Consider the following 23,717-nt stretch of genomic DNA (forward strand, 5'->3'; position numbering starts at 1 on the left):
GGGTTCGCTAACTGCGGAGCCACGACGGGAACTCCTGTTCTTGCTCTTGCGATCGCCCCTCATAATGCCTGCAGCTCTTTGTTGGCAGAGCCTGCTTTTAATGAGTGTCTACCAGAGATTCTGGAAGGATGATAAATGTTTATTGTCCTTAAGGACCTTAATTCCAAGAGTGAAGCCTTTGTTTCAGATCGGTTAAACATCCCCATACCTTTTGAGTAGGGTCTAGACTAGGTGTATGATCAGCATTTTTATTGCTCTATTTTTTTTGCAACAGATTTCAGATGTGTACATTGGTTGAATTCAACCAAAATATACCCCAGTCAGTGGGTCTCATCACCTATCCAGACTTGAATCTTTTTTGAGGGGTGGTGACAGAATAATACCCCCTCAACAGTGTCCATGTCTTAATCCGAGACCACTATGAATACGCTGGTTATTTTATATGGCAACAGTGACTTCGTAGGTGTGATTAAGTAAAGGATTTTGAGATGGGGAGATTATCATGGATTATCTAGTAGGCTCCATCTATTTTTTCCTTTAACATTAAAAAATTATATATTTTTAAAGGTTACACTTCATTTACAGTTATTATAAAATATTGGCTATATCCCCAGTGTAGACTACATCCTTGTAGCCTGTTTTATTTATTTATTTCATCTTTTGTCTTCTTAGGGCAGCACCTGAGGCATATGGGGATTCCTAGGCTAGGGGTTGAATTGGAACTGTTGCTACTGGCCTACACCACAGCTACAGCAACATGTGATCTGAGCCGCATCTTCGACCTACACCACAACTCTTGGCAACGCTGGATCCTTAACCTACTGAGTGAGGTCAGGAATACGAACCTGCATCCTCGTGGATACTAGTGGAGTTTGTTAACCACTGAGCCGCGACGGGCAACTCCCTTTGGAGCCTATTTTATACCCAATAGTTTGCACCTCCCACTCCTCCCGTCCCACTGCTAACCACTAGTTCCTTCTGGATATCTGGTAGGTGCAATCTAATTACAAGGCTTCTCAAAAAAGAAAAAGGAAGGCAGGAGGGTCAGAGTCAGAGCAGGAGATGTGCTAAGGGAAGCAGAGGTCTGAGTGGTACAGAAAGGGGCCAAGGAATGCAGTCGGCCTCCAGAAGCTGGAAAAGGCATGGAGACAGATTCTCCCTTAGAACCTCCAGAAGGAAAACAGCTCCAGCCACGCCTTGATTTTACCCTAGTGGGACTTCTGACCTCCAGAACGCTAATATAATAAAACTGGGGTGTTTTTAGTCAATTCGTGGTAATTTGTTACAGCAGCCATAGGAAACCAAGGGTTCCTCTTTTCCTCCATCCCCAGCGACATTAAGCCTCAGCCACCCACCTTCCATCTCTCTATATGTATGAAAAAGCAGTATGTAGAAAGTTGGTCGTGAGCTTTAAAAACATCCCTTTGTGGCGCAACGGGTTCGGTGGCCTCTTGGGAGCGCTAGGACGCCAGTTTGATTCCTGGCTAGACACAGCGGGTTAAGGATCCTGCGGTGCTGCAGCTGCGGCCTAGGTAGCAACTGCGACTTGGATAGGATCCCTGGCCCGGGAATTCCATATGTCGTGGGGCCGCCAAAAAAGGAAACATTTTTAAAAATCCAAGTATATAGTATGGCACTGTCGGTCATATTTACAATTTTTGCTTCCTCCCCCCCCATTATCAACAGATTTCAAATATACTTTTCATCCTGTTTACAAAGCATGCTCCCGCCACATCCCCTCCTCTGGTCTTCCAAGTCCACCCTCTGAGGTCAGACCTGGGATTACTAACTCGGGAGTCAGAGTTTAGGAAACAAGGGCTCAGAGGCCCACGTTTGGAAGCCGCGTCTCCAGACTCCCAGGCCAAGGCTCGTTCCCAGAGAAGGCCCTGCCCGGGGAGCCCGGTGGAATACAGCTCCCCCAGCACGTCCGGGGCTCCGCCGGTCTGCACGGTCCGCTCGGCTTGCAGGCGCGGGGGCCGGGCCGCGACGCGGTCGGGGAAGTTCCGTTTGGCCGGCGATCCGCCTCGGGGCGGGGGACTGGGCTGCGGCAGGGCCAGGTGTTGCGCAGCAGAAGCCGCTGCGGGAGCCACCGACGCCCCGCCCCTCCACCCGCGCCGGCCGCCAGGGGTTACCTGCGGCCGGTGGGCGGGGCGGCCCTTCCCGTCTGCGCCGGCCCCCGGCCTCCAGGGCGGCGGAGCCGGGAAGTGGGAGAGGGAGCGGAGGAGGCGGAGACTGCCGCGGCTGCTGCCCGGCCGGGCTCCGAGCGAGGGGCTGCATGGAGCGGCCGGCGCGGCTCTACGGGCTGTGGGCGCTGCTGTTCTGCGCCGGCGGCGGCGGGCTGGCCGCGCCCGCAGGTGAGTAGTGCGGCCCCTGGGGCCCGGGGCGGCGGGGGTCGCGGCCGAGAGGCCCGCCGGGCCGAGGGCGGCGGTGGGCGCCGGGGGCGGGCTCCGCGATGCCCCCGCGGCCGCCGCCGCCGCCGCCACTCGCGTGCGGCTCGAGGTGAAGGACCCAGAGCGGCGGAGGGGCCGGAGGACGTCCCTTGGCCGTCGGGAAGCGCCGAGGAGCCCGGGGCCGGACCGAAACGAGTCCGTGGCCGCGGAGTCGGGACCGGGCATGTGGCCCGTGAGCCCGGGAGGGGTTGAGGGCCCAGAAGCCCGCGGGGACGGCGACCGAGGTCCCGGCGAGCCGGGGACCCGCCGGGGCTTCTAGCGCAGCGGGTCTAGTGAGGGAGTGAGAGTTGGAGGCAACCTCTGAGGCTCCTAGTTCCTGAAGGAAAAGGACGTGAGGGTCACGGCCTCCTCTGGCGTCCAAGAAATCCAGTGGGAAACCCGGAGCAGCATCCGCGTGGATGCCTTTCTTTAATATTTTCCTTTAAAAAAAAGCAACCTTTATACTTTGGAATAATTTTCAATTTACAGAAAAGTTGCAAACATAGAGCGTTCGTGTATGCCCCTCCCCCCCCCCCGTGCGGCAATTTCAAATTAATCAACCAAGAGTTACTGTGAAAAGTGGGGGCTGATGAGTTGCTCAGGGATGGCTTTTTCCGGACCTTCTTGGTGAGGATAGTAGATCCAAAGTCGATAGGTTTTATTGTCATGTTGACACAAACGCTTCCAGTTTTGTTTATTGCAATTTCACCAGCGTGTTGTACTTTGAAACCCAAGTTGAAATGTTGATTAGGAAACCTCGCTGCCCTGTGTTGATTCAGTCAACAAAACGTGTGCAGAGCCGGCTCACTGCCAGGCTGTGTTCTAGGGGCTGAGAATGCCGCAGATGAGCAAAACAGAGTCCCTGCCCTTTGGTGCTTCTCTGCAGTTGGCAGAGTCTGAGAAAGGGGGGCGGGAGTGAAATATAAGGTATGTCAGATGGCGAGAAGTACTTTGGAGGAAAACAACGCAGAGGAGGGGGCTGCCATTGTAAATAAGGTGGAGTAGGAAGACCTCCACTGAAAAGGTGGCCTTGGAATAGAGACCTGGGGAGGTTTGAAGTTGGTCAGCTAATAATTCAAGTGAGGACTTTCCATTGTGGCTCAGCAGTAACGAACCCAACTAGTATCTGTGAGGATGTGGGTTCAATCCCGGGGCTCGCTCAGTGAGTTAAGGATCTCGCGTTGCCCTGAGCTGCTGTGTAGGTTGCAGACACTGCTCAGGGGTCCCACTTTGCTGTGGCTCTGGCGTAGGCCCTCCGCTGCAGCTCCGATTGAACCCCTGGTTTGGGAACTTCCATATGCCCCAGGGGCAGCCCTAAAAAGACAAAAATAAATAAATAAATAAATAAATAAAAATTCAAGTGCTTTTCTTGTTTAGTACTGAGCCAGGCTCTGTAGGTTCACTTAGAACCTTAGAATGTACAGTGTAATCCTCGCCCCCCCCCCCCAAGTGCCTGTAGTTTACTTGGGGAAATCCAGTTTCCATAATTATATATATAGGGCAGCTGCAGTCCAGAGAAGGGAAAGGACTTGTCTAGGGTCACCCGTCTCATTAGTCTCCTGATTTTCCCAGTGCTACTCCAGCACCCTCCCTGGCACAGACTCCCTCCCACACACACCTGGAACAACACACAGCTGGCCCTCTAGCTAATACTGGCAACCCCCAACTTCATCAGTTTTGTCACAGAGGTTCATTGGTGACTTGGTTACTTAGAATACAGAAACTTGTTTCCCATTGGAAATATTGATAGAATTGCATTGAGGCACGGTGACAGATTTTAAAAAACAAGTCGGGGACTTGAATTTTAGTGGTCCAACATTTCCCAGCTGTGGAATATCAGGGCTGGTCATTTCCTCTCCCTTGTGCAGCAGCTTTTTTATCTGTGACAGGAGGTTGAACTCTCTAAATTCTAAGGGCTCTTCCAGCTCTAATCTTTTGAGTGTTTATAAAAAATGATTTGGTTACCAGCTTAGTTTGGTCTCTTTAGATTGGTAGCCCACACCATGACATGTCTTAAGAACAACTAGGATTTAGTGTTTATGCCAGGCAGCGTACTAAGTTTTCCACTTGCACTGTTTCATTTGATCTTGTTTTTTTTTTTTTTTGGCTTTTTGGCTTTTTGGCTTTTTGGCTTTTTAGGGCCATACCCATGGCATCTGGAGAGGTTCCCAGGCTAGGAGTCCAATTGGAGCTCTAGCCAGCAGCCTATGCCAGAGCCACAGCAGTGCTGGATCTGAGCCGTGTAACCCACTGAGCAAGGCCAAGGATTGAACCTGCGTCCTCATGGATGCTAGTTGGGTTCGCTAACTGCTGAGCCACCACGGGAACTCCTGTTTCATTTGATCTTTACACAGAACCTGTCCATTAGGTGCTGTTATCAGTCCTATTTTGTCTATGAGGAAGCTGAGGCATAGTAAGACCCAGAGCCTTGCTCAGCGTCTCATAGGTGGTAGCTTGGAGGAGCCAGGCTTCCAACCCCAGCAGCCTGGTTCCAGAGGCCAGGCCTGTAACCACTGTATTCAGTGTCTCCCTCTGCAGAAGTGAGGGGAGTCCTTGGCTGGGAGAGGCGCTAACCCTCCCAGCGTGGCCAGGCAGGACTGGTGGGCACCCATGCAGGCACCCATGTAGGCACGGACAGGCCATTGGTATGAAGCAGAATGATCATGAATTGGAGACTTGCTTTATAATCGCCAGAGTGTGTGGTCCAAACAATAACTTCAGAAGCCAGGAAACTGAGAGCTGGCAGTGTCGTGGACAAGCTAAAATTTGAGCTAGACGTTGAGGGGGGGGTGACATTTTGAGTAGGTGGAGAAGTTATTCCCAGTGGGGGCCTAGCAGGAGCAGTGACCCAGAAGTAAGAGTGAGAATACCTCTTTGTGCTCAGCAAGGAGCCGGGCAGCTTCCTTTGCCCTTGAACCTGAGTGGGGCACAGCGTGAGGGTAATGACACCGGAGGAGAAGCCAGCAGGGAGACATGCCTGACGGAGTGTGAGGGACTCCCTGGGGTGTGAAGCTGGGCAGAGAGGTGGCCACTAGAAAGATGTGTTGTGTCGTCTGTCCAGGACCCGGCCTTACTGGTGTATGTCTGCCGGTCTCACCGGGCCCAGCAGAGCACCCCGGTTAGTGTGATCGGGATGATTAAGAGAGGTGTTGCAAAAAACACTGAAAGAGATTAATGACCCAGTGAATGTAAAGGAAGGAGCTGAATGACTCATGTATGACTTGTGATTTCCTTGACTTTTCCCGAAATACGCATGCTTCTGCCAGCTCCTGCGATTGAACAGGAGAGAGCAACATTGCCTTGTTATCAGAAACAGCATTGATGGTGCTAATTCCTAACTAGAATGGGATGTTGTGCTTGATGACCGTACAGATCGACTGGAGGTTGGAAGTTTAGTCGAGGGAGCTCCTTGAGTCCCTCTCTCCTCTCTGCTCCCCTTTCTGCCAGCCATCAACCCATACGAAATGGGTTGGAAAGAGATGCGTAAGGAAAGCTTCTCAGGCAGAAGGGATGCTTGCTCTGTCTCCAAGGCCATGTGCGTGCAGGTCAATCCCGTAGAAAACCAAAGCAGCTGTTTAGAACTGTTTTGTCTCTTCAGAAAGCAAGCGAGCAGATAGCAAGCATTTACACAGCCCTTGTTCTGTGCCAGGCACTGTTGGGAGCTTTTTATCTGAGTTAACTCGTTTAACCCTCATCGTAACCCTTTTTCCTTAGGTTATTTCTTTTCAATGATCCTCATGTTATAAATGCGAAAACCGAGGCAGAGAAAGGTTAAGTAACTTGCCAGCTAGTAAATAGCAGAGCTGGCACATGAGCTCAGGCAGTCTGGCTCCAGAGTCCATGCTCTTAATGACTCTACTAATGCTGAATTGTACGTCTTACATATGAGGAGCTGTTAGAGACCTTTACAAAAAGTACAGTCTCTGCTGGTTTATGTATATGTCTGGATGTATTATACCCTCATCCACACATTCAGATATATTTATAAACATTTGGAGATTGAATATAAACTTTCCACGAGTCTGTGTGTGTTTTAAAGTATAGGAAGTAGAGGATGTCTCTTGCAACACAGTGGGTTAAGGATCCGGTGTTGTCACTGCCACAGCTTGGGTCACTGCTGCGGTGCAGATTTGATCCCTGGCCTGGGAACTTCCACATGCCATGGGCACAGCCAAGATAAAGAAATAACTAATAAGAAGTAGAAAAATCTCAAGCGAAATGGAAGGAACCCTTTTTTTTTTTTTTTTTTTTTTTTTTTTTGCGGGTTGGGGGAGAAGCTTGGTAGGTAGCCACAGGTGCCGCCAAATGAAAACCAGTTAGAAGATCTGACTAAAGATGCTTCGGAGCAGACGGGGTGGGGTGCAGAATGAAACCCATTGGAGAGACTGGAAAGAGGGCGGGCTGTTGTTCTGTTGAAATACTGAGGTGAACAAATAAGATTTAAAAAGGTCTTCAATTCCCTTGAGAATTGGGGCATGATTTAAGCATACCACAATGGCCAATATTTTCACGATCAGGGCTTTCATTTTTTGTGTGGGAGCGGGAGGTGGGTAGGAAGGCAGAGTGTCAGCAAGTGCCAAACCAGCTCTCCTGGACTGTTGCTTCGGGGTGTTTCTGGAAACTGCACAGTAAGAGAGAGTTGGTAGTCTTCAGTAGGAATAGGGTTTTCATTAGAGGCTCTAGACCTGACAGATGACATGTCTTCGAACATATCATTGACGTGATGTTACAAAGGCCGAAATGGAGTAGCCGTACACGGCTGTCACCACTTCCAATCATAACTTAAAATCACGGTCGCCTGTGCCATGGATGCTCCCTGGCACTGGCTGCCTTTTCATGCAGTGCAGTAGGATTTCCTGCGTCCTTGAGGATTTGATCTGCTGTGGGCTCCTCCTCCCTACAGTTGGGCCTTGGCTCTACCTTTCGGGAAGGCTAATGGTTGTCGAGGCAGGAAAGGCAGAATGGATATTGAGAGTCGAGGGCCTGTGCAGTCTGCTGTGTATAAAACTGACTTTGGGGGAAATCGCAACTACTTCGTGCCTGCGGGGCTGATGTTTGGGGACAATGGGAATTTGGGGTTCAATTAAAGAGGAAGGCGACGGTATAAATATGGCAGATTAGGTGAGAGGCCAGAGCACTCCAAAGTCGGGTATCAAATTGGCCTAGGGTATAAAATAGCACTCTACCGATGGATAAATTAATGTAGCTGGAATCCTTAAGTAATTAATAATGATTAAGTTTGCCACTTTAGACAATTTGGGGGATCGTTCTTTAAATTAGTGTAATAACCTTTATTTTGGAATAACGTTCGACTTACAGAAGAATTGCAAAGATAGGACAGAGAAGCCCTGGATACGCCCCATCTGGTGTATAGAAGGGCGATGACTTTGGGATTCGTGGTCTCAGAAGACGTCCTCGGGAAAGTTTGTAAGGATGATTTCCTTTCCCTCCTCTATGGACTTCCCTGCCTTTGGCAGGAGCATGAAAACTCCTTTCCCTGATCCTAGAGCTAGGTCCAGAATAATAGAGTCAGTAAATATTTGGGAGAGACAGTGGTGGGTTTTCTCCAAGAGAAGCACATTTTTTAAGACATTCGCAGTTTCTCCCCTTTTCTTGCCCTCTTCAGATTAGTCGAAGCTACCATTCCAGCTGTTTAGTGTCAGACCTCAGGGGAGGATTAGGGAGCAGCAAGGGCTGTTTAATCTCTTTCTCAGTACTTCTTTGGAAAAGTTATAAAAAACAATTACCAGGTCACGTTAGCAAGCGTGATTAAAGACGAGCTGCTTAAACTGCTCCTAGAACTGCTGAGATTCACGTGTCTGTATTGAGTGACCTGTGGACCACAAGTGTAGGGAACCCCAAATACCTGCAGGAGGAATGCTTAGACATTTAAGAACATACTTGTCAGAGTTCCCATCGTGGCTCAGCGGTAACGAACCTGACTAGGGTCCATGAGGAGGCGGGTTCGATCCCTGGCCTTGCTCAGTGGGTTGAGGATCGGGCATTGCCGTGAGCTGTGGGATAGGTCAGAGACACGGCTCGGATCCGGTGTTGCTGTGGCTGTGGTGTAGGCCGGTGGCTGCAGCTCCGACTGGACCCCTAGCCTGGGAACCTCCATATACCGAGAGTGTGGCCCTAAAAGACAAAAAAAAAAAAAAAAAGGAATATACTTATCTCTGTGTTCACGCTTTCTGGGTCTGCCTCTCAGCTCTGCCGTTTACTGGCCATGGGATATGGGGCAGGTGACTCACTGACCCTGTGCCTCAGTCACCTCATCTTTAAGATGAGGCTGATGTCTCATAAGGTTGTTGTGAGGATTCACTGGATTGATATGTGGGGAGAATTTAGCAGGCTGCCTGTGTTAGCTCTTGTTAACTCAGGTTTATGATTCTTGGCCTCTAAGGAATGGGTTGAATGAACCACTGAAAACACTGACTGCTGCTGCTAAGTGTATTTCTTGTGCTTGATTTGCACAGAAACTCAGCCACCTGTGACGAATTTGAGTGTTTCTGTCGAAAACCTCTGCACAGTCACATGGACGTGGAATCCTCCTGAGGGAGCCAGCCCGAATTGTAGTCTATGGTATCTTAGTCATTTTGGCAACAAACAGGATAAGGTAAGTTTTCCAGAACACCTTGCATTGATGACGTGAAGTGAACACTGTGAGTTGGAGCCAAGAATAAGCCAAATTCTAATCTTACTTCAAAGTGGGATTTTTTTTTTTTTTTTTTGACTGCACCTACGCATGTGGAAGTTCCTGGGCCAAGGATCAAACCTGCGCCACAGCAGTGCCCCAAGCCACTGCAGTGACAATGCAGCATCCTTAACCTGCTGCATTTCAAGAGAACTCCCAAAGTGGGATTTTTGTTTTGGGTTGTGTCCAGATTTTAACTGGGAAAATTACGGACACAACTGTTGACAAATTGAACATTAGACAATCTTTACTAATTATTTGCTGATGACGTACAATTGAGATTATTGCTCCTTTAGGAAAACCAGATATTGTTATCTAGTAGGCCCCCAGTAAATAATTCATATGTTAAAATCAGTTCCTGTAGGTACTCAATGATCATGTTAAAATGTGTTTCTGTGTTCCTGCCTGTAGCCTCGTATTTATATAACACTTTCAGTTTCTCAGGGAATTTTCACTTTTACCATCTCACTGATCACATGCACAGATAGATATGCAAGAACTGTGTGATGTGTAAGTAAATGGCCACATGGAAAGTGAAAAAAGAAGATGTCAGTGGCAGATGGGGTTGACCAGAAGGTTCCCTGATGCTTAAGGAAAAGTGAAACTTTGAGCCTTTCCAGTCAGATATGCGACCAGTCTAAGTGAATTTTTGTTACTAGGACTGGATCCTTTTGGATTCTTTATGACAGTCTTATTCAATGGGAGTTTCTCTTGGACCTTATTGGTTTGTAGCCCCTTCTAATTGACAGGTTCTTCAAAGCCTCATATGGTCTGTTCAGAACTATTTCATACCTTTATACAGTCCTTGGATTCCACATCTGCAGATGGAAAATATTAGAAGAAAAGATACCAGAAAGTTCCAAAAAGCAAAACTTGAATTTGCCATGTACTGGCAACTCTATGTGTCATTCGCATTGTACTATATAAGTAATCTAGAGATGATTTAAAGTATGTGAGAGGATGTGTGTAGGTTATATGCAAACACTACACCATTTTAGATAAAGGACTTGAGCATCCTTGGATTTTGGTATCTCTGCGGGGTTCTGGAACCAGTGCCCCTTGGGTATAGGAGGGATGAGTGTATCTTCTTTCAGTAGGTGGGTGGGGGAGGTGGAGGATGTTTGGGGTGGAATTTGTCCAGGCTTGGGGGAGGCCAATGAGAAGTTGTTATTAATGACAGTACTTGGGCTCAGCGAGCTGTGGAATCATCATATTCAAGCAGTTTGGTGGCAGGAAACGTCTGGAGGATGAGTTTGGTGCAGCACCAAGCTAGCTCAGTGGCCTGGGGTAAATTACTTAACCTCTCTCTCTGTGCCTTCATTTTCTTGTGTGTACAGTGTGGCTCTACTCACTTCCCTGGCTTGTTGGGCCACTAAAAATCATGTCTGTGAAAAGTTAATGAAGTGAGGATAGAATGGGCTCTTCCTCTTGAGGGGACCTTGCCAATCTGCCTTTCCACTTTCCTGCTGAAGTGTTCGTTATCGTTTAGGGATTGACTGATAAATAACTGGGACTGGTTAGAAGTAAGTGTTTGTGTTTTAAAAGAGGTCCTCCAAATGCGGAAGCCTATGAAACCCTGGTAGGTCAGTTCCCCTTTTCATGCTGTTGGCTTCCTCTTGTCCCTAAGGAGGGGCCTCCGACAGTTGGAGTCTTAGTGGCAATTTTTGGTAGTTGAGTCTTGAGACGTTCCAGGAAAGACTCTTCAGTGCTTCGCCTAAGTATCTAACTGAAACCCCCAGGAGAAGTCACCATCTTTCTCACAGTTCCTTATTTATTAGCCTGTCAAGCATGCTCAAGAATCAGTCAGGTAGACATGCTAGCCTAGAGATGGAGCTAATTCCTCAATATAATTACAGAAATTTAGACTTAAAGTATCTTTAGGAGGCAGTGGAATCAGATAGAACTGGGTGTGAAATTTTGTCTCTTATCATTCAAGTTTTGTGGCCTGAGCCTCCATTTCTTTATTTGTAAACACTGGTGGCAAAGGCTAGTAGCTATTTCATATGAATGGGGTGTGTGTGTGTGTGTGTGTGTGTGTGTGTGTGTGTGTGTGTGTGTGTGTGCGCGTGCGCGCACCTGCCTGTGAGAAAGGAGATGGTGTTTGTGATACACTCGCTGCAGATTTAGTGTTCAGTAATTGCTAGCTTTCGGGAGTTCCCTTCGTGGTTAATGAACCTGACTGGGATCCATGAGGATGCAGGTTCAATCCCTGTCCTCGCTCAGTGAGTTAAGGATCCCGCATTGCTGTGGCTGTGGTGTAGGCTGGCAGCTGTAGCTCTGATTCGACCCCTAGCCTGGGAACCTCCATATGCCATGGGTGCAGCCCCCGCCCCCGAAAAAAAAGGCAAAAAAAATAATTGTTAGCTTTTATTATTATTACTACTGTTAGCTTGAACCACATGAAATTGTTGCCTTTATAAGTCATATTATATGGTTCAACATAATATTATCATTTAATCTTGTTCTCTCTATTTTGCCCCTGAAGAGACCAGAGGGAGACCATGAGGGTGGCCTCTGCCCAAAGCCTGCACATTTATTCCAGCCGTTTGACAGCGTTGATGGCTACCTATGCCACAGTTGTGATTAACACAGATTATTCCTTCCAATCAGTGATGGGAGATTTCCTATCTGGATCTTTTGACGTTTACAATCCTGAGGCTGAGAATCAATGGCAGGAGTGATTTTCCTTTCCTCTTCTTGTCCTTTAGACACAGTGTTGATGTCCTCAGATCACACGGCAGTATATATATATGCTCTGAATCATATTGAAGCAGTGGCATTATGATAGTCTGTACATGTCAATGGGCTTTTGTGACCATCTCAAGGTCCCAAATTGCTAACTGAGGTAAACCCTTGAGATCATTTTCAATCTTCAGATTGGAGGACCATTAAGATGAGAGACAGGGATTCATCGGTGATTTTTTTAGAAATACAAGACTAGCTGAAATGGCTGCCCTCCGCCGTTGTTTTAACAACATCGAATCTGGCAATTGGAAGAAGGATCTGGCATCACATTTTAGATCTCCTTCATCACCAAGAGATCGACAAGTCACACTAGGTGAATAAACTCAAAGGATGTTTTGTCTAGGCATCCAGAGAGGCCGAGGCCGAAGCTGAAGCTGACTCCCCTTTCCTTCTGAGAAAGGAATTAGGAACCGGGAAAGGGGAGTTCCTGTCATGGCTCCCTGGTTAACGAACCTGACTAGTAACCATGAGGTTTCGGGTTCGGTCCCTGCCCTTACTCAGTGGGTTAAGGATCCGGCATTGCCGTGAGCCGTGGTGTGGGTCACAGACGCGGCTCGGATCCCACGTTGCTGTGGCTCTGGTGTGGGCTGGCGGCTACAGCTCCAACTTGACCCCTAGTCCAGGAACCATCATGTGCTGCGGGTGCGGCCCTAAATAAAAAAAAAAAAAAGGAATTGGGAAAGGTGCAATCTAGCCAAATGAACATTGGCCCTGAGGGGGAGGGATCAGTTCAGGACTCTGGCCTTGGTTTTTGATAAATTTTCAAAGGAGCCCATATTCTCTGAGGGGTGGAGCATAATGTCATATGGCAGCTACCAGTGAAATGAGTCACCACAACTGAAAGTCACAGCCACACATACCTCATCAAGATCTGCAAGGAGGGATTTAGTTCCTTGTCTGACAGACAGAGATGCGCTTGACTTGGCCATCACTGACAACTGGGGCTCCTACTTTACTCATGCCGTATTATTTGCCTTGAGCTTTGAACGAGATTTTAAAAGGTTTTTTTTTTTTTTAATCATCTTTTCCCCACCATGTCTTTTCTAAGTCCTTCTATTATTGATATGCCCAAAACAAGGTTCAGAATTAGGTACTAGAGTTTTGTTGTTTTTTTTTTTAATTTAAGAAGTTCCATTATAATAAAAATAGCTAGGTCCTAAAACTCCTCAGCCCTCTCGCTGAAATGGTATCTAATATAATAAGAGAGCTGTGATTTTTTTCCATGATGATTCTTGTTGATGGCATTCAACCATACATGGCCCCTCCGGATGTCCTCAGAGGGCAAATGCAGCTTCCAGACAAGAATTATCTGGGCTCCTCGGGTCAGGGTGGCTCCTTCAGGGGGCATAATGGGCCTTGTGCTTAGTGGAACCGTGAGGTCGGCCAAATTTGCATTCGGAGCTTTCCTGCCACCATTACCAGCGATCCTGAGACTGGTCTTCAGCTTCCCCGGCTGAGAAACCTCATTTGCTGAGCACACGTTCACCAATCCAGGGCCAGTTGCTCACTCTGCCCTGAGGAAACCGTAATGGTGAAACGTTCTAGCGAGCCTTCTCTTGGCACAGCTGGTGTGTTCCATCCCTGTAGGCAGCAAGTGTATGGGAAGCCAAATGATAAGTAGGTTCCTTGGCAAGGAATCAGGAATGTGTTGTGAAAATGTACTTGACTCAGAATAGCTGGAGGCCCCACTGAGGGTAGGCATGGCTTTGCTGCTGGGACAGAAGTACTCAGGGTCCGTGGAACTAAATCCCTCTGTTTTCTCCCTGTCAGAATTTTGACCACAAACATTTTGCTTTCTTTTCTTCCAGGACTGCCCCGCTAAATCCTTTTTCAGAGGGCTGTCTTGCCGGGGCCTAAGAGCTGCTCTATAGTCTATACTACAAAGTGTTGGGCTTTTTTTTCCATGTCTTTGCTGTGGTTCGTTGTTGATTTGTTGGCTCCTTCTCAGAGGATATACTTCTGTCCTGATTTTGAGAGTCTCTCACAGTCGCTGTCATGGTCAGCTGGCAGCAGACATGTGAAATGACACAGTAGCCCCTTAGGGTGGTAGATACAGGTAACTGACAAAATTTCCCCTCCGTGGCTGTCAGCACGTATATAAAAGGAAGTGCTGTCTCCAACTTGAGTCAGAAACTATTGCAAAACAGGAAGCTCCTTGGAGCTCTGATTAAAAGCAGCTCCGTTCTTCATTATTCCAACTCTGTAACCTTGGGAAATGTCCATTTCCTGAAGAGCCATTTAATGATTTATTCTAAATCATAACCAGATTTGTGATTTATTTATCTCTGTATGCTTTCTATATGTTGGCTTTCTGTGGTTCCACAGAGTTTATCTGCTTTTCAGACTAAAAGGGTGCTATACTCAGTGTATGTAATAGCAATCCGTAAAATTTTTATGTGAATGTGAGAGAATGGTCAGTGCAGAAAGATGTTTAATGAAAAGTGTCTCTTCAGTCCTCAGGCTCCTGTTCTTTACTTCCTCTCCTCAGACGTGACCAGGATGACCAGATTCTGAAAACAGTCCTTTTTAACCTTGATCTTGATGTTAATAGTGCATCTACTTAGAATAAATTTTTTTAATGCATGGATTATTTTTTAAATTGTATTCTTAAAAAATTGAAGCAGAGTTCATTTACTATGTTGTATTTGAATTGAATTTTGATAATATTTATTTATTTATTTATTTTAGGGCTATAACTTCAGTGCATGGAGGTTCCCAGGCTAGGCGTTGAATCGGAGCTGCAGCTGCCAGCCTACACCACAGCCCCAGCCACAGCAACACAGGATCTGAGCCGTGTCTGTGACTAGCACCACAGCTCACGGCAACCCTGGATCCTTAACCCACTGAGTGAGGCCAGGGATCACACCTGCATGCTCATGGATTCTAGTCGGGTTCGTTTTGCCTGAGCCATGACGGGAACTTCGCATTTTGATAATCTTTGATAATCAACTGTCTTTTAGACAGTGGATGTTAGCATGGTTGGTTGATAGGTAAATGTCATAATGTTTATATATTGAAAGTGTGGAAGGAGTTCCCTGGTGGCTCAGTGGGTTAAGAATTCGGCATTGTCACTGCTGTGGCTTGGGTTTGATCCCTGGCCCTGGAACTTCCATGTGCCGCAGGTGTGAGGCCCCCCCACACACACACACAAAAGAGAGACAGAGAAATAAAATGTGGGTAACTGTCTTTTATTTATACCAGGGTTTCTCAGTGGTGGCACTACTGATATTTGGTATAGGATGCTTCTTTGTCGTTGGAGGAGGGAAGGCTAGTCTGTGCATCGTAGGATATTTAGGAGCATCCTGGGCCTATATCCACTAAATGCCAGGAGCAGCCCCCTTCCAAGTTATGACAACGAAAAACACTCTTAGACAGGAACAAATGTTCCTTGGGGATGGAGGAGCAGAGTCCCTCCAGGTTGAGAATCACTGAACTAACTGTATAGCATTTGATAACGTTGCATTTTCTTTACACAAATGAGGTATACCACTGTTTTATTACATACATATATTTCTGTGTATTTGCTACAGCTGTCCCTTTGTAAATTTTTCTTCCCTTAGAAAATTACTCCAGAAACACATCGTTCAGAAGAAGTGCCCCTGAATGAGAGGATTTGTTTACAAGTGGGATCCCAGTGCAGCACCAATGAAAGTGAAAAGCCTAGCATTTTGGTGGAAAAGTGCATCTCACCCCCTGAAGGTAACAACTGAAAGCTCTATCTCTTGGTATTTAGAGAATAAATCTAACTTTCCCATGTGCTTATGTTCAGCATTCATTAATTCATTCAATTTTCAAACATTTGCTGACTCTAGTTAGTGTCAGGCAGTTGTACTAGATGCCGACAACACGCTGGTAAATGTGAGGCCATCCCTGCCTGTGGGTTGCTCACAAACAACTGAAATAACAGTGCCAGATCGTTACAGAGTGCCTAGCAACTTGTAAGGTGATACACACACACACACACACACACACACACACACACACACACCCCTCTTCCCTAAATGGAGCATCTCAAGCTTATTCTGTGAAGTGAGCAAAACATGTATTATTAGCCAGATCCATTTTGTGAGGAAGAAGGGAACAGAGTGAGTTGCTATAGGTCTTTGAATTCCAGGTCTGGTGCCTTTAAAAAAAAAAGACCCCACAATACTTACTCATTATATAGAGAGATTGGTTTGATATACAGAATATATTTGGGGAAAGCTGTTAAAAAAGGAAAGTGGGCATGCCTGCCTGGCTCTGATTCAAGACTAGTCCTAGGAAAAGCTGTCAAATGGGTTGATCGCTGTCCGCTAATTCCCTTCCCACTCATCACCCAGCGTCCTTTATGGCACTTACATTACACACAGCGGGTAGGTAGCACATACTGATGAAGAGCAGGGCTGCCAGAGCTTAGATGTCCAAGTTTAAACCTCGGCTGTGCCAACTCCTAGTTGTGTGACCCTAAGCAGATCACTTAGCCCCTTCTGTCTTCAGTTTCCTCGTCTGTAAAATGGGGATGATGATCGTACCTACCTCCCAGGATTGTTGAAAGGATTATATAAATCTGTATACATGAGGTGCTTAGAATAGTGCCCGGCAAAGAGTAAATGCTACATACATATCATCTCTTCATATTCAGTTGCCCTTTGGTTAGGCAGGGTCCCACCTCCTACCTCCAAACCTTAGCACTATGTAGCTTGTTCTGCAAACCATTCTCTCTACCTGCCTTGCACAGATCCAAAGTATATGGTGTGTTGCACAGATCCAAAGTATATATATGAAGTAGGAATTCACGTCATGGCTCAGCGGTTAGCGAACCCGACTAGCATCCATGAGGATGCAGGTTCGATCCCTGGCCTCGCTCAGTGGGTTGGGGATCCAGCATTGCCCTGTGAGCTGTGGTGTAGGTCGGCAGCTGTAGCTCTGATTTGACCCCTAGCCTGGGGACCTCCATATGCCACGGGTGTGGCCCTAAAAAGACAAAAAGACCAAAAAAAAAAAGGTAGAGGAAGTAATATTTTAAAACTATGAAATCCAGTAGTGCTAGGAGACCGGGAGCATGGTTTAAAACAACGTACCCTCCCCCCATTCTCTTTTCTTGAGGAGTTTAATACATAATCTGAAAAAGCCTAAATGGTGTTAAGACAGTAAGGTGGTTGGCGATGGCTCAGTACAGCACCCTGTTAAGGATCATGAGGAATAACGGGTTTACATTTTATTTATTTATTTATTTATTTATTTGTCTTTTTGCCATTTCTTGGGCCACTCTCGTGGCATATGGAGGTTCCCAGGCTAGGGGTTGAATCGGAGCTGTAGCCGTCGGCCTAGGCCAGAGCCACAGCAGTGCAGGATCTGAGCCGCGTCTGCGACCTACACCACAGCTCACGGTGACGCCGGATTCTTAACCCACTGAGAAAGGCCAGGGATCAAACCCACAACCTCATGGTTCCTAGTCGGATTCGTTAACCACTGAGACACGACAGGAACTCCACGGGTTTGCATTTTAAACCGAGGCATTTAATTTAGAGACATGATTTCAGATCATAAAGATTTTAGGGCTGCTAAGATCATATCACACAATAGGCAACTGCTGAGAGTTATGTTTTGCTTACCTTTCCCCTAATTGCTTCGGCAGGAAGGTTGGTTTAATTCTTAAAACAAGATGTATCACTATTGCTCAAAAGACAGGAAGGTAAATTACAACTCAGTAACCTTGGTTTTTTCTTAAAAGACAGGCAGATAGAGCAGTTGTTTATATTTTCACATTCGCTTGGGAAATTCCATAGTCATTTCCTCTGACTGCAATATTATTTGACCTTCAAACACTCTCTCCAGTTAGGATACAAGAGTTTAGGGCCCCTCAGTGATAGTAAAGATTTTTTTCTTAGTAGGAGGAGGTGAGAGAGAAAGTTGTGAACATAGTAGATTTGGGTTTTCTCCCTTCTGGATGCCTTCAGGGTGAAATGGGGTGAGAGATTCGAGCTTAGCATCCTCACCTCCCTCCACCCGCCAGAGTGATGGGTGAGTTTGCATTGCAAGGAGAGAAGGGTCCTGAACTCTTGGCTGGATGTTCCAGGTGATCCTGAGTCTGCTGTTACTGAGCTACAATGCGTTTGGCACAACCTGCGCTACATGAAGTGTACCTGGCTCCCTGGAAGGAATACAAGTCCTGACACTAATTATACTCTCTACTATTGGTGAGTAAGTGAGGGAGACGGACTGATTGCGATGGCCATGGGAGCGTTGGATCTAACCTAGTTAAAACAACAACAAAAACAGAACAGCCTATTCTTTTTTTTTTTTTTTTTTTTTTTTTTTTTTTTTTTAGGGCCTCACCTGTGGCATATGGAGGTTCCCAGGCTAGAGGTCTGATCAGAGCTCCAGCTGCCGGCCTACACCACAGCCCCAGCCCAGCCACACCAGATCCGAGCCGAGTCTGTTGTGACCTACACCACAGCTCATGGCAATGCTGGATCCCCAACCCACTGAGCAAGGCTAGGAATCGAACCCATAACCTCATGGTTCCTAGTCGGATTCGTTTCTGCTGCACCATGATGGGAACTCCGGAAGAAGTCTTAAAACTGTATCTCAGTCCTTGACAGACTGTGCAGAAAAGTAACCCAAATGTAGAAATTGGAGTGGCTCTGGAGGTAGATGGTGGCCCAGTCCTTGGAGTTCTTATAAGACAAAGTTAAGGAAGTGCCTTGGGGCATGTACCAGCACAAAACAGATCTTAGTGCCAATGACAAAACTGCCATCCTCTATGGATGAGTAAATTGCAAAAAACTGGACCAACCAAGTAGAAAAGCATTCTTCTTCCTCTGGGCTAAAGCATTCGTCTTCTGGGCTGATGCAGCGTCTTGCCAAAGCTGACAACAGATGGTGCTAGGGCTGGCCTTCAGCCCTTCATTGATGCCCTGGGACAGGGGACAGTCTACAAACCATTGGAGGTGGTTCGAGAAGCCAGCCCAAGAGAAGGGCTTCACTGGCACCTGAGAGCAGGGGCATCAGGGATAATGCTTGTTGTCATACACGTTCCCAGAGGCGGTCATCGGCATGGACTCCTTCTGTAATGTTAGAACTGTCCTGTCCAATACAGGAGCCACTAGTCACTCGACTGTTTACATTTTCATTTAAATAAATTAAATTGAATCAGGAGTTCCCCTCATTGCTCAGCAGGTAAGAACCCAACTAGTATCCATGAAGATATGAGTTTGATCCCTGGCCTCGCCCAGTGGGTTAAGGATCCGGCATTGCCATGAGCTGCGGTGTAGGTCACAGACATGGTTTGGATCCCGAGTTGCTGTGGCTGTGGCGCAGACTGGCAGCTGCAGCTCCAATTCGACACCTAGCCTGGGAACTTCCAGATGCCACAAGTATGAAAAGAAAAAATAAATAAATAAAATTAAATTGAATGAAAACTTCAGGAGTTCCCTGGTGGCCTAGCAGTTAGGATCCAGCATTTGCACTGCTGTGGTGCGGGTTCAGTCCCTGGCCTGAGAACTGCTGCTTGCTGTGGACACAACCAAAAAGAAAGTATTTCAAGAAAAAAAAAAAACCATTTCAGTTGATTAGTCTTACTAGCCAATTTCATATATGGCTCGTGGCCCCTGTACCAGACACATGGATCTGGAACGTTTCCATAATCCCAGAAGACTGTGTTGGACAGTGCTGGTATAAATTCTCTATATTTTGCCCTTGCTGCCCTGCAGCGTATTCTTTTCTGGAGCCACACTGCCTGGGTTCAAATCCTGGCTCTCTTGCTTAATGGCAGTGTGATTTGGGAGCAGTTCTCTCTGTGAGCCTCAGTTTTGTAATCTGTAAAAGGGGGATAGTAACAATAGTGTTGCTTCTTAAGGATTTTGTGAGGCCTGTTATTTCGGAGTTGTGCCTAACTGCTAAAGTTGATAGGGTAAGCATGCAGTGCAGGGTAGGTCTATTTTTTTTTTTTTTTTTTTGCTTTATTCATCCCCACTCCCTTGCAGATATAGCAAGTACACATAGCTAGAGAACTAGCATCAGCCTTGGCCTCTTTGTCCCTGCTCTCCCCTGCAGGGATCCTTTCCAGCCAGAACCACAGAAGAAAGACACATGGTTCATTCATTATCAAGCACTCAGAACTGGTTTAGGTACCAGTTTAAAGCACGTCAGACAAACTGCGGAGACTTGTTTCCCTAATCCCTAATCAGAAAATGTGGAGTTGGAGTTCCCGTCATGGCTCAGTGGTTAATGAACCCGACTACATCCATGAGGATACAGGTTCCATCCCTGGCCTCACTCAGTGGATTGGGGATCCAGCATTGCCGTGAGCTGTGGTGTTGGTTGCAGATGCAGCTCGGATCCCACGTAGCTGTGGCTGTGGCGTAGGCCGGCAGCTGTAGCTCCAGTTAGACCCCTAGCCTGGGAACTTCTGTATGCCGTGGTGCGGCCCTAAAAAGACAAAAAAAAAAAAAAAAAGTGGAGTCATTTTGAAGCCGCAGGGCAATGACCTGCCATCCAGCAGGGACAGTCTGGCTTTAAAAGGCGCCTGAACTTAATAGCTACAGACTAGCCAGGCTAATGAATTTTAGGGAATTTCTTACCACATTAATCATCTTCAGAGTCTGGAGAATAGTCGTTAATTTGTCTATTTCCTCCTTATGTCTGCAGTATGATTCTGTGGAGGATTTCAGTGTGTGGATTTTAACAGGAGGCACCTAAATGACTCCTATTTTAGCTGATCCTCTAATCTTTCATTAAGATTTCAGAAGTTGTCTATTCAAAACTAGTTTTCCGGAGTTCTTGTCATGGCTCAGCGTTTAACAAACCCGAGTAGTATTCATGAGGACACAGGTTTGATCCCTGGCCTCCCTCAGTGGGTTAAGGATCCAGCATCACCATGAGCTGTGGTGTAGGTTGCAGATGTGGCTCTGATCTGGTGGTGGTGTGACTGTGGTGTAGGCCAGTGACTGCAGCTCCGATTTGACCCCTAGCCTGAGAACCTCCGTATGCCATGGGTGTGGCCCTAAAAAGACAGGAAAAAAAAAAAACCAAACCCAAAACTAATAGTTTCCCTTTTGTTATTTTTTTTTCTAAAGTGCAACCAAAATTTTAAAAACTTTCATATCTGGAATCCATGAGGATATATGAAATACTCAGGGTACAAAAGTGAAAAAGGAATCTCAGAGGCTACTCATTAGAGGAGTTCCTTTCATTATTGAAAAAAATTAACTTTCTACATAGTTTTCTTTAGTTACATAACAAAAATATCCTAAGTTTCTTCTGTTTCTATTTCTGGCTGTGGGTGGAAAACATTTCAGGCCTATCTGATCTAAAAACTAGTCACGGCAGTAACATAGTTTTTAAAAGACTTTTCATTCATGAACCACAGGGACCTGCAACCAGGAGAAAGATCTTGTGTACTGTCTTTTAAGGGACAAGAACACTTTATATATTGAAGCATTTCTTTGCACAGGCTTTGAAGATGTAAATACATTAGATCTAGATTTTCGCTTTCTTTTTTTTAAAAGACATTATTTAGAGCAGTTTCAGGTTCACAGCAAGACTGAGGAGGAAGGTACAGAGACTTCCCATATATCCACCGCCCCACATATGCAGAATCTCCCCTGTTATCAACATTCCCCACCAGAGTGGCGCATTGGTTACAACCGATGAACCTCCATTGACTCATCGTAACCACCCAAAGTCCATAGCTTGCCTTGGGGTTCACTCTTGGTGTTGTATATGAGTTTGGGCCAGTGTATAATGACATGTATCCATCTTTATAATAGCATACAGAGTATTTTCACTGCCCTAAAAATCCTCTGTGCCTCACAAGTTCATCTCTCCCTACCCCAATCCCTGGCAACCACTGATTTTTTTATTCTCCATAGTTTTGCCTTTTCCAGAATGTCATATAGTTGGAATTATACAGAATGTAGCATTTTCAGATTGGATAATTCACGTGCTAATATGCATTTAAGTTTTCTCCATGTCTTTTCAGGGCTTGATAGCTCATTTCCTTTTAGGGCTAAATAATATTCTATAGTCTGGACGTGCCACAGTTTATTTACCCATTTACCTGCTGAAGGACATTGTGGTTGCTTCCAAGCTTTGACAATGATGAATAAGCCTGCTATAAACATGTGTATGCAGGTTTTTGTGTGGACATAAGTTTTCAACTCCTTTAGGTAAAGACTAAGTAGCACAATTGTTGAGCATATGGTGAGATTATGTTTTACTTTTTTTTTTTTTGTCTCTTTGCCTTTTCTAGGGCTGCTCCCATGGCATATGGAGGTTCCCAGGCTAGGGGTCTAATTGGAGCTATAGCCACCGGCCTGCGCCAGAGCCACAGCAATGCCGGGATCCAAGCCACGTCTGCAACCTACACCACAGCTCATGGCAACACCGGATCCTTAACCCACTGAGCAAGGGCAGGGATCGAACCCGAAACCTCATGGTTCCTAGTCGGATTCGTTCACCACTGAGCCACGACGGGAACTCCAAATATGTTTACTTTTATAAAAACCGTCAAACTGTCTTCCAAAGTGCTCTACTATTTTGTATTCCCACCAGCAACGAATGAAAGTTCCTGTTGCTCCACGTCCTTGTCACCGTTTGGTGCTGTCGGTGCTTTGGATTATGGGTATTCTAATTGGCGTGTAGTGGTATCTTGTGGCTTTAATTTGCATTTCTCTGATGACACATGATGTGGAACATATTTCCATATGCGTATTTGCCATTTGTATGTCTTCTTTGGTAGACTATCTATGATGATCTTTGGCCCATTTTTCAGTTGCGTCATTTGTTTTATTGTTTTAAGAGTTCTTTGTATATTTGGGGTAATAGTCCTTTATCAGATGTGTCTTTTGCAAATATTTTCTCCCAGTGTATGCCTTGTTTTCTTGTTGTCTTGGTATTGTCTTGCAGAAGTTTTAAATTTTAGTGAAATCCAGCTTATCGATTATTTCTTTTATAGATCATGTCTTTGGTGTTGTAGCTAAAATGTCATCACCACACTCAAGATTGTCTAGGTTTTCTCCTATGTTATATCCTAGGAGGTTTATAGTTTTGTGTTTTACATCTAGGTCTATGATCCATCATAAGTTTAGTTTTGTGAAGAGTGTAAGGTCTATGACTAGATTCTTTTTTTTTTTTTTGCATGCAGATGTCCAGTTGTTCCAGTACCATTTGTCGAAGAGACTATCTTTGCTCCATTATATTGCTTTTGCTTCTTTGTTGAAGATTAATTGATTGTATTTATGGGAGTAGATCTAAGTTTTATAAGGCTGAATTTGCAGCCCAATCCCCTGGAGAATTGCTGTCAAAATGCTCACTCCCAGGCCCCAGACAGAACCTTCTAAGTAGGATTCTCTGGGAGAGTGTTTGAGGAATCTGCCTTTCTTTAATGACCGCAGACGATTCTGAAGTAAACAGGTCAAGGATTGGGACTCTTTACTCTTAGTTCATTTTCTAAGTTGTCTTCCTTCCCTGCAGAATCTTTGCACAATTCCCATGTGATGAATGATATAAGACTTGACTCTGCCTTCCACCAGTTGCTATAAAACAGAGTCCTTTGATAGCCTAGACAAGAAAAATATGAGCACATTCTGGCTGCCAGCACTGTGCTAGGTGCTGATGATCCTTGGGGAAAGGTCTATGTAGAGAGTTTTGAAATGGGAAAGAAGATACCAGCATTTAGAGCCACACAGTAGTGTATGACACCGAGAAAGTCATCGTGTCTGGGAACATTGATCTGGCAGTGGTTGGATGGCACTAATAAAGAAATTCAGAGACTTCAATCTGGAAAAGACATGAAGCCTGAAGTAATTGGGGCATGAAATATCAGGACCATCAGGAGAGAATCCAAGAAGCTTTGCAAAGGAAGA

At 46.0% G+C, this 23,717-nt stretch overlaps 1 protein-coding gene across 1 annotated transcript in view; it reads left to right on the forward strand.

Moving 5' to 3' along the window:
* IL13RA1 (interleukin 13 receptor subunit alpha 1) overlaps positions 2,276–23,717 on the forward strand; it is a 52,795-nt gene continuing 31,353 nt past the window's right edge. The window contains 4 exon segments of the mRNA NM_214341.1: positions 2,276–2,354; positions 8,906–9,045; positions 15,429–15,567; positions 17,927–18,047. Of these exon segments, the coding sequence (NP_999506.1) occupies positions 2,276–2,354; positions 8,906–9,045; positions 15,429–15,567; positions 17,927–18,047 (479 nt within the window).

This window comes from Sus scrofa, chromosome X (assembly GCF_000003025.6).
Source record: "Sus scrofa isolate TJ Tabasco breed Duroc chromosome X, Sscrofa11.1, whole genome shotgun sequence".
Taxonomy (NCBI): Eukaryota; Metazoa; Chordata; class Mammalia; order Artiodactyla; family Suidae; genus Sus; species Sus scrofa.